The following is a 13640-nucleotide window of genomic DNA, read 5'->3' as shown; positions in this document are numbered from 1 at the left end:
GCGCTTTGATCAGCGGCTGAATAGGAGACGGCCACTGTGTAAAATGACAACTTCCAGCAGAGCTCTTCCTTTCTCTCCTCTCGCATCACTGATGCTGCCGGCCCGTTGCCTGAGAGAAGGATTGTTTACGGTGCGGCAAGCCCAGCTTAACACGGAGGTGGCAGGACATGCCTGCCCTGTGTGGTGGGGGAGGGAGATGGAGGGAAGGAGAGAAAGGGGGAAGGAGGGAGAGGGAGAGAGACCGAGAGACAGACACAGAGAGAGACAGACACAGAGAGAGACAGACACAGAGAGAGACAGACACAGAGAGTCACGGAGACAGAGGAATGGGGAAGGAGAGCGAGAGGGAGAGATGGGGGGGGGGGGGGAGAGAAAGAGGGAGGGAAGGAGAGAAATGGGGAAGGAGAGAGACAGACACATTGAGAGAGACAGGGAGGGAGTGAGATAGACAGAGAAAGAGAGAGAGATAGAAAATCAGAGAACGACATAGAGAGGGGGAAGAAAGGAGAGAGATAAGGGAAGGAAGAAGCGAGAGAGACAGACATGGGGGGAGAGAGAGAAACAGGGAGTGAACAGGATAGACACAGAGAGAGACAACGACACAGGCAAAGACAGGGAGTGTCAGCAACAGAGAGAGATGGAGGGGATAGTGAGGAACATAGAGATCTAGATGTAGCCACGGTTGGATAATTATTCCACCCCCCCCCCCCCCCCCGGGTTGATGCAGGCTCGGACTGTGTGATTGCAGCTGCTGTAGCCAGTAGCCCAGCCCTCTCCCCTGGTAGCCACGGCTGGGGGCAGCTGAGCCCAGCAGTGTGCGGCTCGTAGCCTGCAGCGTCTCTGCTTCACGCTCTGTACAAAGAGACAGGAGTGGAGAGAGGAGTGTGAACAACACAGGGAATCAGGAGCCAACACATCCTCAAAGCAGCCAGCATGCCGTCAGGAACCAAATTACCACATCTCCTCTGATCTGCCCCAGTTTGACTCTCCCCCCCCCCCCCCATATCTCTCTCTATATATTTTTTCAGTTTCATTTCTGTTTATAACCCACTACAGTTACAGAAGCCTCCCTCCCACCTTCCATTCTTTTTTGATGTCAACCAACACCCTTTGAAAAACCTCCAGCATTCTGTGGAGCAGCTGACGAACGGCCAGCATCTCACACCCTACCTTGCCCACAGCTCCCCTCTACACCAGCTCACTGTGGCAGCTGATAAAACCCACACACACACACACTCGCCCTGCCCACACACTCACTGCTTCCTCTCCTCACCCTCGCTGTCTCTCTCTCTCTCTCTCTCTGTCCCTCTCTCCCCCCTCTCTATCTGCCTCTCTTTTCTCCATCTCCCTCTCTCTCTATCTCTACTCTCTCTCCCCCCTCTCACCCCTCCCCTCTTTCCCCTCTCTCCCCCCTCTCTCCCCCTCTCTCTCCCCCTCTCCCCCCCTCTCTCCCCTCTCTCTCCCCCTCTCCCCCTCTCTCCCCCTCTCTCCCCCTCTCTCCCCTCCCCCCTCTCTCTCTCTCTCTCCCCCTCTCTCCTCTCTCCCCTCTCTCCCCCTCTCTCCCCCTCTCTCCCCCTCTCTCCCCCCTCTCCCCCTCTCTCCCCCTCTCTCCCCCTCTCCCCCTCTCTCCCCCTCCTCCCCTCTCTCCCCCTCTCCCCCCCTCCCTCTCCCCTCTCCCCCCCCCCCCTCTCTCTCTCTCCCCCCCTCCCCCCCTCCCCCCCCCTCCCCTCCCCCCTCTCTCTCTCCCTCTCTCCCTCTCTCTCTCTCTCTCCCCCCCCTCTCCCCCCCTCTCTCTCCCTCTCTCTCTCTCCCTCTCTCTCTCTCCCTCTCTCCCCCTCTCCCCCCTCTCCCCTCTCTCCCCCCCTCTCTCCCTCCACCACCCCCCTCTCCCCCTCCCGCCCCCCTTTCCCCTGGGATGTGTGTCGGGCAGGCAGTAGTGTGTAACTCTGGGCTGTGTCCTCTCTCCCACACAGAGAACGCACCGGCTGCCGAAGGAGATGACTCCGGTGGAGCCGGCTGCCTTTGCTGCTCAGCTGATTGCCCGTCTGGAGCGGGTGAAGAGGGAACGCGATACTGTCGACTGCCTGGAGGTGCGGCTGGAGCAGATCAAAGAGGTAGGAGTTCCCGACCCCCGGCACCAGCGGCAGAGAGCTCGCCGCACACGCTGCCTGCCTCGGCAAGGCCGGCAACATCCTTACCGCCCGGACACTCCCTCTCCTCCCCGCTCCCATCAGCCACGAGCAACAGTAGTGTGAAAACCGGCATCTCCAGATTCAGGGACAATAGACAATAGGTGCAGGAGTAGGCCATTCGGCCCTTCGAGCCAGCACCGCCATTCAATGAGATCATGGCTGATCATCCCCAATCAGTACCCCGTTCCTGCCTTCTCCCCATATCCCCTGACTCCACTATTTTTAAGAGCCCTGTCTAGCTCTCTCTTGAAAGCATCCAGAGAACCTGCCTCCACCGCCCTCTGAGGCAGAGAATTCCACAGACTCACCACTCTCTGTGAGAAAATGTGTTTCCACGTCTCCGTTCTAAATGGCTTACTCCTTATTCTTAAACTGTGGCCCCTGGTTCTGGACTCGCTAAACATTGGGAACATTTTTCTTGCATCTAGCTTGTCCAGTCCTTTTATAATTTTATATGTTTCTATAAGATCCCCCTCATCCTTCTAAACTCCAGTGAATACAAGCCTAGTCTTTTCCACAATTCCTCATATGACAGTCCCGCCATCCCAGGGATCAATCTCGTGAAACTACGCTGTCGTAGATCTCGGAGAAAACACACACGGTCGCGGGGAGAACGTGCAAACTCCGTACAGACAGCATTACATCTCTGTATTCTAGTCAGCTCGGTGCTGGCTGGCGGTGGTTGTGGCGATATGTTGACGGATGTTCTCTCTGCCCACAGGATGAGGGTGAGGAGGGTGAGGTGCCCGCGGGGGAGGGGCAGACGGAGCCGGGACCACAGCACCCCCCGCTCTCCCTGCTGCCGCCCGGCACCTGTGACGAGGACCCCCAGGCCATCCTGGACGACCACCTGTCACGGGTGTTGAAGACGCCGGGCTGCCAGTCGCCGGGGCTGGAGAGGCGCACGGCGGCGTTGGCATCGCCCGGCACCGCCCGCCGGGGCTGCCCCACCTCCGCCAACCCCTCCGCCAGGCATGTCCACCATCACTACGTCCACCACCACACCGTACCCAAGACCACGCAGCAGATCGAGGCGGAGGCTGCCCAGTGGGTCCACTGTCTGTGCCCGGGCAGGGCAGACTGCTGCAGCTTTGCCAAGTCCCGTGGCCATGCCAAGCCCGAGCCACCACCCCTGCCCCTCCAAACACTCCCCTTCAGGTAAGATCTCGCACTGTACCATCAGCGTCTGTCGGCACTGGGCCTGGACTCACTGGAGTCTAGACTGAGGGGGGGGGGGTGAAACCTCATTGAAACGTACAGAACAGTGAAACACTTTCACACAACATAAACTGTCCCCTCTCCAACCGTTATAACAATTATTTTACCTTTATACGGTGGAACGGACTCAATGACAACAGGGACTTAAATTGTTGAAATTCTTTGCAGCTCAGATTCTGTTTTGCTTTTTTTTCTAGTTTAGGGAGTTTTGTTTTTTCCTTTTTTCTTCTTTTTTTTTCTTTTTATCTTTTTGTTTTTTTTAAATATATATACGTTTTCTTTTAACCATTTAACTATATTTACATAGAGACCGGGAGGTCTATATTCAATGTGTATTTTGACACTGGACTCGTATTTAGGTTCTACCTGTTATTAATGTGACCCTGATCCCCGATCATTAATATCATTGTTATTTAGTGTTTAAGAGGGAACTGCAGATGCTGGAGAATCGAAGGTTACACAAAAAAGCTGGAGAAACTCAGCGGGTGCAGCAGCATCTATGGAGCGAAGGAAATGGGCAACGTTTCGGGCCGAAACCCAAAGGGTTTCGGCCCGAAACGTTGGCTATTTCCTTCGCTCCATAGATGCTGCTGCACCCGCTGAATATCATTGTTATGTTTGGCTTTTGTCTTTTTGTTATGTTTTTGTTTTTGAAAGAAAAGCTAATAAAAAGATTTTAAAAGAAAGAACAGTGAAAGGCCTGGATAGAGTGGATGTGGAGAGGATGTTTCCACTAGTGGGAGAGTCTAGGACCAGAGGTCACAGCCTCAGAATTAAAGGATGTTACTTTCAGAAGGAGAAATGTATTTAGTCAGAGGGAGGTGAATGTGGAGCTCATTGCCACACAAGGCTGTGGAGGCCAAGTTAATGGCTATTTTTAAGGTGCAGATTGACACATTTTTGATTAGTGCAGGTGTCAGGGGTTATGGGGCGAAGGCAGGAGAATGGGGTTAGGAGGGAGAGATAGATCAGCCATGATTGAATGGTGGAGTAGACTTGATGGGCCGAATGGCCTAATTCTGCTCCTATCACTCACGAATATAAATGTCACCCCTCTCACCTTAAACCTACGCCCTCTAATGCCCACACTCTGTGCCCCTGGTAATTGTGCCCCCCCCCTGTTTGTTGATGCAGTGCCCGTGTGTCAGTGACGAGGAGGAGCCAGACGGTGGCGGAGACGGTGGGCACGGGTGATGGCGAGGGCGCGGTGCCCATCCCCACCCCCCAGCTGCCCGGAGACGAGCCGGACCGCGCCCAGCACGTGTGGCAGTGGGTGCTGGAGAGCGAGAGGCCGGCCAGCAAGCACCGCACGCACAGGTAAAGAACGCGGCGCGGCGGCACTGCGGCGGCATCACGGTATAACGGGTCGGCGGCAGGAGGGGGGGGGCCGGGATACTGGAGCCCGGAGCGGGGGGGGGGGGGTTGTTATGTGGGGGGGGGTTTTTCTGCGGTGGGCCGTCCATAGGGAGTGTTTGGGCTGTGTGGGGGGGGGGGGGGGAGAGGATGATGGGGGGTGGAGGGAAGGGAGTTTGCGGGCGGGGTGGGCTGCGGTTGCTGTTCACCGCGGTGGCTCCAGCGTTCCGTGCATTAACGAGCCGCCATCTTTCAGCGTCCAGTGCGTGAAGAAGGGCCTGGTGTCGGACGGAGCGCGCGGCGCGGCGCTGGAGCGGAACAGTCGGCAGCACCTGGGCAGTGCCCACCCGCGGGGCAACACCCTGCCCTCTCACCCCTTCGTGCAGGACCCAGCCATGCCCCCCCTGCCCCCGCCCAACACCCTGGCACAGCTGGAGGAGGCTCGGCGACGTCTCGAGGAGGAGAGGAAAGTTTCCAAAACTCCCAAACAAAGGTGAGAGCTCGACCCTTGACCCCCTCCACCCTTGACCCCCCTCCCCCTCACCAGCTCTCCGTCTCCATGTTCCTCCATCTCAATGCCTTGCTCTCCGTATTGCGTTTGGTCTCTCTTTCTCTACCCCTCTATCCTGCTCTGTCCCTCTCTCTGTCCCTCTCTCTGTCCCTCTCTCTGTCCCTCTCTCTGTCCCCCTCTCTCCCTCTCTCTCCCTCTCCGTCTCTCTCTCTCAACCTCTGGCCCCTCTCCCTCCCCCCCTCTCCCTCCCCCTCCCTCTTTCTCTCTTCCTCCCCCTCTCTCTCCCCCTCTCTCTCCCCCTCTCCCCCCTCTCTCTCTCTCCTCCCTCTCTCTCCCCCCTCTCTCTCCCCCTCTCTCTCCCCCCCTCTCTCTCCCCCTCTCTCTCGACCCTCTCTCTGTCCCTCTCTCTCCCCGTCCCCCGCAGCCCCTTCCTCTACCGGACTGACATTTGCTTCCTCTCCCTCTCCAGATATTCCACGTCAAGTTTACAGCGAGACCGGAGCCACACGGTGGCAGCGCAAGGAGGGAGCGTGTCGGTGTCGACCAGCGGCCCCGTGGCCTCGCCCGCAGACGAGTGAGTACCCGCGCCTCAGTCGGGGGGAGGAGCCAACCTGGATGGGCCCCGTCCTGACCCGCTGGGTTACTCCAGCACTTGGGCAACTTCGTGACCTTGGCATGATTTTCGTCAACGGATATTGTGGGCCGAAGGGCCTCTACTGTGCTGTACTGTTGTGTGTTCCCTCTACCCGAGCCTGGACTGCAACCCAACCCCCCCCCCCCCCCGTGTAAGTACCGAGGCAATAGACAATAGGTGCAGGAGGAGGCCATTCGGCCCTTCGAGCCAGCACCGCCATTCAATGTGATCATGGCTGATCATCCCCAATCAGTTCCCCGTTCCTGCCTTCTCCCTATATCCCCTGACTCCGCTATCTTTAAGAGCCCTATCTAGCTCTCTCTTGAAAGCATCCAGAGAACTTGCCTCCACCGCCCTCTGAGGCAGAGAATTCCACAGACTCACAACTCTCTGTGAGAAAAAGTGTTTCCTCGCCTCCGTTCTAAATGGTTTACCCCGTATTCTTAAACTGTGTGTTCTGGACTCCCCCCAACATCGGGACCATGTTTCCTGCCTCTAGCGTGTGTCCGAGCCCTTGACAATCTCAGCTAACTCGGATTGTCTTTCTCCGCTTGCCCAGACACAAGGCACCGAGGAAGCCCCCCGCCCCGGCCCACCCTGCAGTGCCCACCGAGCTGGTGGTCACCTACTTCTTCTGCGGAGAGGACATCCCGTACCGGAGGATGATGAAAGGCCACAGCCTGACGCTGGCACACTTCAAGGAGCAGCTCAGCAAGAAAGGAAGCTACAGGTATGAGTGCGGTCCGAGCTGGGATGGGGGTAAGAGTCACTCTGCGGGGTAGACAATAGGTGACGTTTCGGGTTGAGAGTCGGAAACATCTATGGAGCGAAGGAATAGGTGACGTTTCGGGTCGAGACCCGGAAGGGTCTCGACCCGAAACGTCACCTATTCCTTCGCTCCATAGATGCTGCCTCACAATAGACAATAGGTGCAGGAGTAGGCCATTCAGCCCTTCGAGCCGGCTCTCTCTTGAAAGCATCCAGAGAACCGGCCTCCACCGCCCTCCGAGGCAGAGAATTCCACAGACTCACAACGCTTTCTGTGAGAAAAAGTTTTTTTCTGGTCTCCGTTCTAAATGGCTTGTTCCTTATTCTTAAACTGTGTGTGGCCCCTTGTGCTGGACTCCCCCAACATCGGGAACATGTTTCCTGCCTCTAGCAGTGTGTCCAAACCTCTTAACAATCTTACATGTTTCAATGAGATGCCCTTTCATCCTTCTAAACTCCACAGAGTGTACAAGCCCAGCTGCTCCATTCTCTCAGCATATGACAGTCCCGCCATCCCGGGAATTAACCTTGTAAACCTACGGCAGAGATGTTGGTGCCGTTGAAGAAGCATTTGGACAGGCACGTAGATCACGTGCTGGCACGGACATTGTGGGCTGAGTGGCCTGTCCCCGTGTTGTGCTGTTCTGGGTTCTTGCAGGAACTGTCCAGTAAGGATGGGGACTTGTCCCGCCGTGCATCCGTGCCCCGGGCAACGCCTGGAAACTATTATTGAAGGAGGATACAAAATGGCGGAGTAACACAGCGGGTGAGGCAGCATCTACGGAGAGAACGGGCAACGTTTTGGGTGGAGACGTCCGTGTTTGGGGGGTGATTGGTCTCCATGGAGTATAGTGAGTTGTAGAGAACGTGGACTGGTGATCGATGGTCGGCATGGACTCGGTGTTTCCATGCTGCGTCTTTCAACTGATCTTTGAGATGAGTTCCTGCTCATTGCCTCAGAGACGACCAGGAAAATGTTGTTTCTCCCTCACAAGGGAATCGCCAAATACCATCGAAAACACACGTACTATTCTTGAAAATGTACGAAAAATGACGTTTGCATCAAAACATCCAGCAAGTCCAATTAAAGATAGTCTGAGGTCTGAGGGCCTCCAATGAGGTAGATGGTTGGTCGGGAATATTCTGCAGTTGGTGATAGGATGGTTCAGCTGTGTTCTCTCTCGCTCTCTTCCTTCCCCCTCCCTCTCTCCCCCCCTCCTCTCCCCCTCCCTCTCTCCCCCCCTCCCCCTCTCCCTCTCCTCTCCCCTCCTCCTCTCTCCCCCACCCCCGACCTCTCTTTCCCCTCCCATTTGCTGTAACCATTCACAATTATCTATTATCTACACAGATACTATTTCAAGCGGGCCAGTAATGAGTTTGACTGTGGGGCAGTTTTTGAGGAGGTTCGGAATGACACCAGCCCGCTGCCGATGTACGAGGGCAAGATCCTGGGCAAAGTGGAGCGGATCGACTGACCTGTTGGGAAGGACGTTTTTGGAAACCGCCCTCCTGGCATCTTGTATGAGGGAGAAGTCTGCAGCGGTGGGCAGTGGCCCCGTGACACGATGGACTCCCGGCTCCGACAGGCCACGGCGCTCTCCGCTTCACGTCCAATGTCGCGGACACACGGACAAGGTGGTGGAATGGAGACCCTTGGGGGGTCTTGGTTATTTGTGGACATCCAGGTCTATCTGTGGCTTCCTGCAGCTGTCGAGATGAGGAGGTGTATCGTGGCTGCTGTATCTGGGCGTTTGGGTTGAGGATATGTCTCTACTGTATTGACACAGAACCGGGCACCTCCGTCTCCCTGCCCCTGTGGATACACCTCGTGACCAGCAGTCAAGCAGACTGGTGCAGGAGTAGGCCATTCAGCCCTTCGAGCCAGCACCACCATTCAATGTGATCATGGCTGATCATCCCCAATCAGGACCCCGTTCCTGCCTTCTCCCCATATCCCCTGACTCCGCTATCTTTAAGAGCCCTATCTAGCTCTCTCTTGAAAGCATCCAGGGAACCGGCCTCCACCGCCCTCTGAGACAGAGAATTCCACACTCGCCACTCTCTGTGAGAAAAAGCATTTCCTCGTCTCTGTTCTAAATGGCTTACTCCTTATTCTTAAACTGTGTGTGTGGCCCCTGGTTCTGGACTCCCCCAACATCGGGAACATCCCTGTCCATGTTCTCCACAGTTGCTGCCTAACTTTACTCCAGCACTTTTTGTCTTTTTTTTTGTAAACCAACGCCTGCAGTTCCTTGTTTATAAATCAAGTCTCTCCCTGTCAATTGGAGGGGTGGGCACGGTGGCGCAGCGCCAGAGATAATCCTGATCTCGGGTGCTGTCTGTGTGGAGTTTGCACGTTCTCCCCGTGACCGCGTGGGTTTCTCAAGGGCGTGCGGGTTTGCAGCTTAATCAGCCCTCTGCAGATTGGCCCCCATGTGTAGGGAGTGCAACTGCAAGTGGGATAGCACAGAACGGGTGGACTCAGTGGGCTGAAGGGCCTGTCTCCATGCTGTATCTCTAAACGTTATTGTGAATCTCTCCAGCCATTTACCTGAATCACGTCACCACGGCCGGTTGCCTTTGTGCGGCATTATATATCCACCAGGGTGAGGCCACGTGTCTGTGATGTAGCCTCAATGTCACATGAACCGTGTCGATGGCCACAGAAATGTCCACTCACTTTGGATTTGTGCTGACATCCCAACACGGAGAGAGGGAGAGAGGCTCGTGATGTGCGTGAGTGTTTCATGCTGCAGCGGCCCTTCCACCCCTCGCCTCTCTCCTATCCCTGTGGCCATCCAGGGCGGGGAGATCAGGGCCGCGCGGCCGGTGACAATCAGTGACCGTCGCTCCTTAACGCTGCTGCTGACCCGTCTAAATCTGCATCGTATTTGTGCTGCACCCGAACCTGTCACTCAATCTGTGGAGGATAAGTACACCTGTAACGGCAGCTTCGCCCACACGCCAGTCACACGCCACTCACACGCCAGTGTCCAAACAAGGAGCGTGAGTGAGTGAGTGAGGCTCACACATCAACGTGGACTTGCCCAGAACAGCAGCTGTAGGAGACTCGCCTTCCACACGACTCCAGCCCGCAAGCAGCTGCCTACACAGCATCCTGTCTGTGTGTCTGATCACACCTCTATCTCTCTCTCTCTCTATATCTGTCACACTATCTCTCTCACACAGACACACACACACACACTCAAACACCCACACATTCTCTCTCTCTCACGCTCTGTCTGTCTCTTTCACCATCTCTCTGTCTCAAAACCACGAGTTTCCCCCATGATCATTTAGCACATGACTGAGTTCAGGCCAAACTGGCTAATTCAAGGAAAGACACAGAGTGCTGGAGTAACTCAGCGGGTCCGGCAGCATCTGTGGAGAACACGGTCGGGTGAGGTTTCATGTCGGGACCCTCCTCCAATCCTCACCCTGACCTGCAGCTGCCCTCTACACCAGCACCCTCCCTGCTGGGCGTAAATACTGTGGGGGCTTTACACACCATTACTAGTGTAACTAGTTGATCCAGTACAGAACCTGTGCCTGCATGGTATTCCCATACTGTGCGTCACCCTATGTTGTGGGTCTCCTCTCCCTTTTGTATAAGGGTTTATGTATAAAGATATTTTTATGCTTTCATGTGTTGTAATCATGTTATATGGCATTTTGTTTTACCTTCTGTAAATTATGCATCACAAAAGAGTTTGATTTAAGAATCCTTGGTACAACAATTATGTGATTATTCAGAGATGTAGCCTTTATTAAAGTTTATATTTTCAAATTAACACATCTGCCCGATCTTCTGCATGTTGTTGGGGGGGGGGGGGGGGGAGGGTGGGGGCAAGGGGTGTGTGGACCAGCAGGGAAGAGTGGGGGGGCACGGAGGGGGGGGGGGGGGGGGGGGGGGGGTTAGATGTGCGTTTGGGATGGGGCCGGATGGGATGGGGGGGGGGGGGGGGGGGGTCTTTACCTGGGACAAAGCAGACGGGGACCAGCAGTGGGAGTACACTGATGGTTATGTACAAGGGATCAGATGTAGGAAGGGGATAGTGTGGATTGTACAGAGTTGGCATCTTGGTGACTGGGCTGTGGTTGGGGAAGGTGGAGATGGGGGGGGGGGTACAGCACGAATGCAGTGTGAGTGGGCTGACCTGACGTGGACGGGGGTGGCACCAGCCCTCTCCCACCAGCTCAGTCTAGTTTATTGTCACGTGTACCGAGGTACAGTGAAAAGCCTTTGCTGCGCGCCATCCAGTCAACGGAAAGACAATACATGATTACAATCGAGACGTTTACAGTGTATAGATGCATGATCAGCGAATAACGTTTAGTAAAAGGTAAAGCCAGCAAAGTCCGATCAAGGATAGTCCGTGCGTCACCAATGAGGTGGATGGCTGTTCAGCTCTTCTCTGGTCAGTGTGGACTCAGGGCTGAAGGGCCTGTTTCCACACTGGTCTCTGAGCTCGCAATAGCCACCACCAAATCCTAAAAAAAAGTTTTTTTTAAAGTAAGTTTATTCACATACAAGGAATTTGCCTTGGTGCTCAGCCCACAAGTAATAACATGAACATGACATACAGTGACAGTTACGAATGACTCGGAATGAAACATTAAAAATAATTAAACACCATTGATCAAGCATGTGAACCAACAAAATACCAGATCAAAGGGAGGCTACAGATGTTTGGCTGTTGAGTAGAGCAACTACTCGTGGATAAAAACTGTTTTTATGTTGTATCATTGGCTGTTTGCATTCGCTGGGAATGTGGGCACTTGTGAGCCGGGCACGGGACCTGGTGGATGGTGCAGGGAGGGTGGGAGCGGACGGGACCTGGTGGGATGAGGGCAGGGAGGGGAGGGGGAGGGGGAGAGGGAGAGTGGACAGAGGGGGGAGGAGGGGAGGAGAGGGAGGGGAGGGTGAGGGGGGGGAGAGAGAGGGAGAGGGGGGGGGGAGAGGGAGAGAGAGGGATAGAAGGGGAGAGAGAGAGAGGGAGGGGGAGGGAGAGAGGGAGGAGGGGGAAGGAGGGTGAGAGAGAGAGAGGGAGGGGGAGGAGGTGAGAGAGGGACAGAGGGGAGCCGGTGTGGTGGTGCGTCTGGTATCGATGGCCCTCCATACTCTGCATTGTCCACACCCGGGGCTGCTGTGTGACTGATCGCCTCCACCCCTCGCCCTTCAAAAACCCCCCAACTCTTTATTAAATAAAATTAAAATTCAATTTATCTTTGTGAGGAGGTGGGGGGGGGGGGGGGGGGGTCTACTACTTGCTGCCTAGCAACCAGGGCTGCATCCCTGACACTCGTCTCCTCATTATCAGAGGGATGTCACGACATTCCCAGCAAGACACCGGCCTGTGAAATCAGGATGACATCCTACACCATGGTCAGCTGGACGTCTGCTCACTCCTGGGCTGCTGTCTGTGTGTGGACCTGCATTTGATGGGCCGACTGGGGGCCGTGCACAAGGTGGTGAGGGGCTGATCCTGAGAGAGGGAGGGGGGGGAGAGGGAGTGAGAGAGGTTGAGAGAGAGAGACGGACACAGAGAGAGAGAGTCCCACTCTGCGAGACACCAACACTGCACAGATCAAAGCTGACGGGCCAAAGTCGAGCATTAAACGCACCAGGGATTGTGTGGTAAAACCGTGTGAACTCACTCACCCCAAACTCACAGATACTGGTAGACACATAGACAATAGACAGTAGACAATAGACAATAGTGCAGGAGTAGGCCATTCGGCCCTTCGAGCCAGCACCGCCATTCAATGTGATCATGGCTGATTATCCCTAATCAGTACCCCGTTCCTGCCTTCTCCCCATATCCCCTAACTCCGTTAGCCCTAAGAGCTAAATCTAACTGTCTTGAAAACGAGTGTGTGTGTGTGTGTGTGTGTGTGTGTGTGTGTGTGTGTGTGTGTGTGTGTGTGTGTGTGTGTGTGTGTGTGTGTGTGTGTGTGTGTGTGTGTGTGTGTGTGTGTGTGTGTGTGTGTGTGCGTGTGTGTGCGCGTGGGTGGGTGTGTGTGTGGTGTGTAAGTGTGTTGTGTGTGTGTGTGTGTGTGGGGTGGGTGGGGGGGGTGTGTGTGTGTGTGTACGTGTGTGTGTGTGTGTGTGCGTGTGCGCGTGTGTGCGTGTGCGTGTGCGTGTGTGTGTGTGTGTGTTGTGCCTGTGCTGGCAGAGTTTTCTATTTTGAAACCTGTGATCACCATGGAAACAGTGTGATTATTTTCTGACTTCAAGCAGCCAGTGTTGGTGAAGGGATTTAATGTGAATGGGTCTGGATGAGGGAGAAGCAACGAGAAACTGTGCCGGACCCACTGAAGGGGCTGCAACAATTTCCCCAAAAACCAAACTAAACTGGTCCTTGTGTGAACCATGAATAATATCTGCAGTGACCAGGCCCATCAACATTAAATATCAAACTGTGGCTTAAATTCATCAGCCAACAAGAGATTGAAGCAACCTCTCTCTCTCTCTCCGCTCATCAAAACAAAATACTTCAAAAAGTTTCTCATTTCTTAGCTGGGTTAATAAATAAATCATCACTTTGTCATATCCAGTACAAGCTGCTGCAACAAACTGCCTCCTTTGATCTCAGACATTTTATTGAATCAGTTGCTGTAGATTGTGTGGATACATCAATAGTCAGACTGGTTCACATCTCCTCTCTCTGGGAACGAACCCACAAATAGCCAGGCTGCTCGCTGGCTTTGTCAGTCTGATTCCTGTCCCAGTTGGAGGTGAGGCGATCTGGACACGGGAGGAACTGCAGACATCAGTACCTCCAACAAAACACAAAAGTGCTGGAGGGACTCAGCATCTTGTGGGATGGGAACTTTACTTTCTTCAGACTGATTATCTAGAAAATCAAGAAAATCAGGAAAGGGGAACCAGGTCTGTGTGAAGGAAACTAACCAAGTGATCACCTTGATCATGGATGTCCTTGATCTTTGGGAACATTGGCCA

At 54.6% G+C, this 13640-nt stretch overlaps 1 protein-coding gene across 2 annotated transcripts in view; it reads left to right on the top strand.

Moving 5' to 3' along the window:
• axin2 (axin 2 (conductin, axil)) overlaps positions 1–10453 on the top strand; it is a 28414-nt gene extending 17961 nt beyond the window's left edge. For both annotated transcript variants that reach the window (XM_055653747.1, XM_055653746.1), the window contains 7 exons: positions 1974–2114; positions 2914–3350; positions 4545–4727; positions 5020–5256; positions 5744–5848; positions 6468–6638; positions 8025–10453. In XM_055653747.1, the coding sequence (XP_055509722.1) occupies positions 1974–2114; positions 2914–3350; positions 4545–4727; positions 5020–5256; positions 5744–5848; positions 6468–6638; positions 8025–8151 (1401 nt within the window). In that variant the 3' untranslated portion in view covers positions 8152–10453. The remainder of the gene's footprint in view (positions 1–1973; positions 2115–2913; positions 3351–4544; positions 4728–5019; positions 5257–5743; positions 5849–6467; positions 6639–8024) is intronic.
• The last annotated feature ends 3187 nt before the right edge of the window (positions 10454–13640 follow it).

Source organism: Leucoraja erinacea, chromosome 23, assembly GCF_028641065.1.
Source record: "Leucoraja erinacea ecotype New England chromosome 23, Leri_hhj_1, whole genome shotgun sequence".
Classification (NCBI taxonomy): Eukaryota; Metazoa; Chordata; class Chondrichthyes; order Rajiformes; family Rajidae; genus Leucoraja; species Leucoraja erinaceus.
Note: the sequence above shows the minus strand (reverse complement) of the source record. Positions and strands in the feature narration are given on the sequence as shown.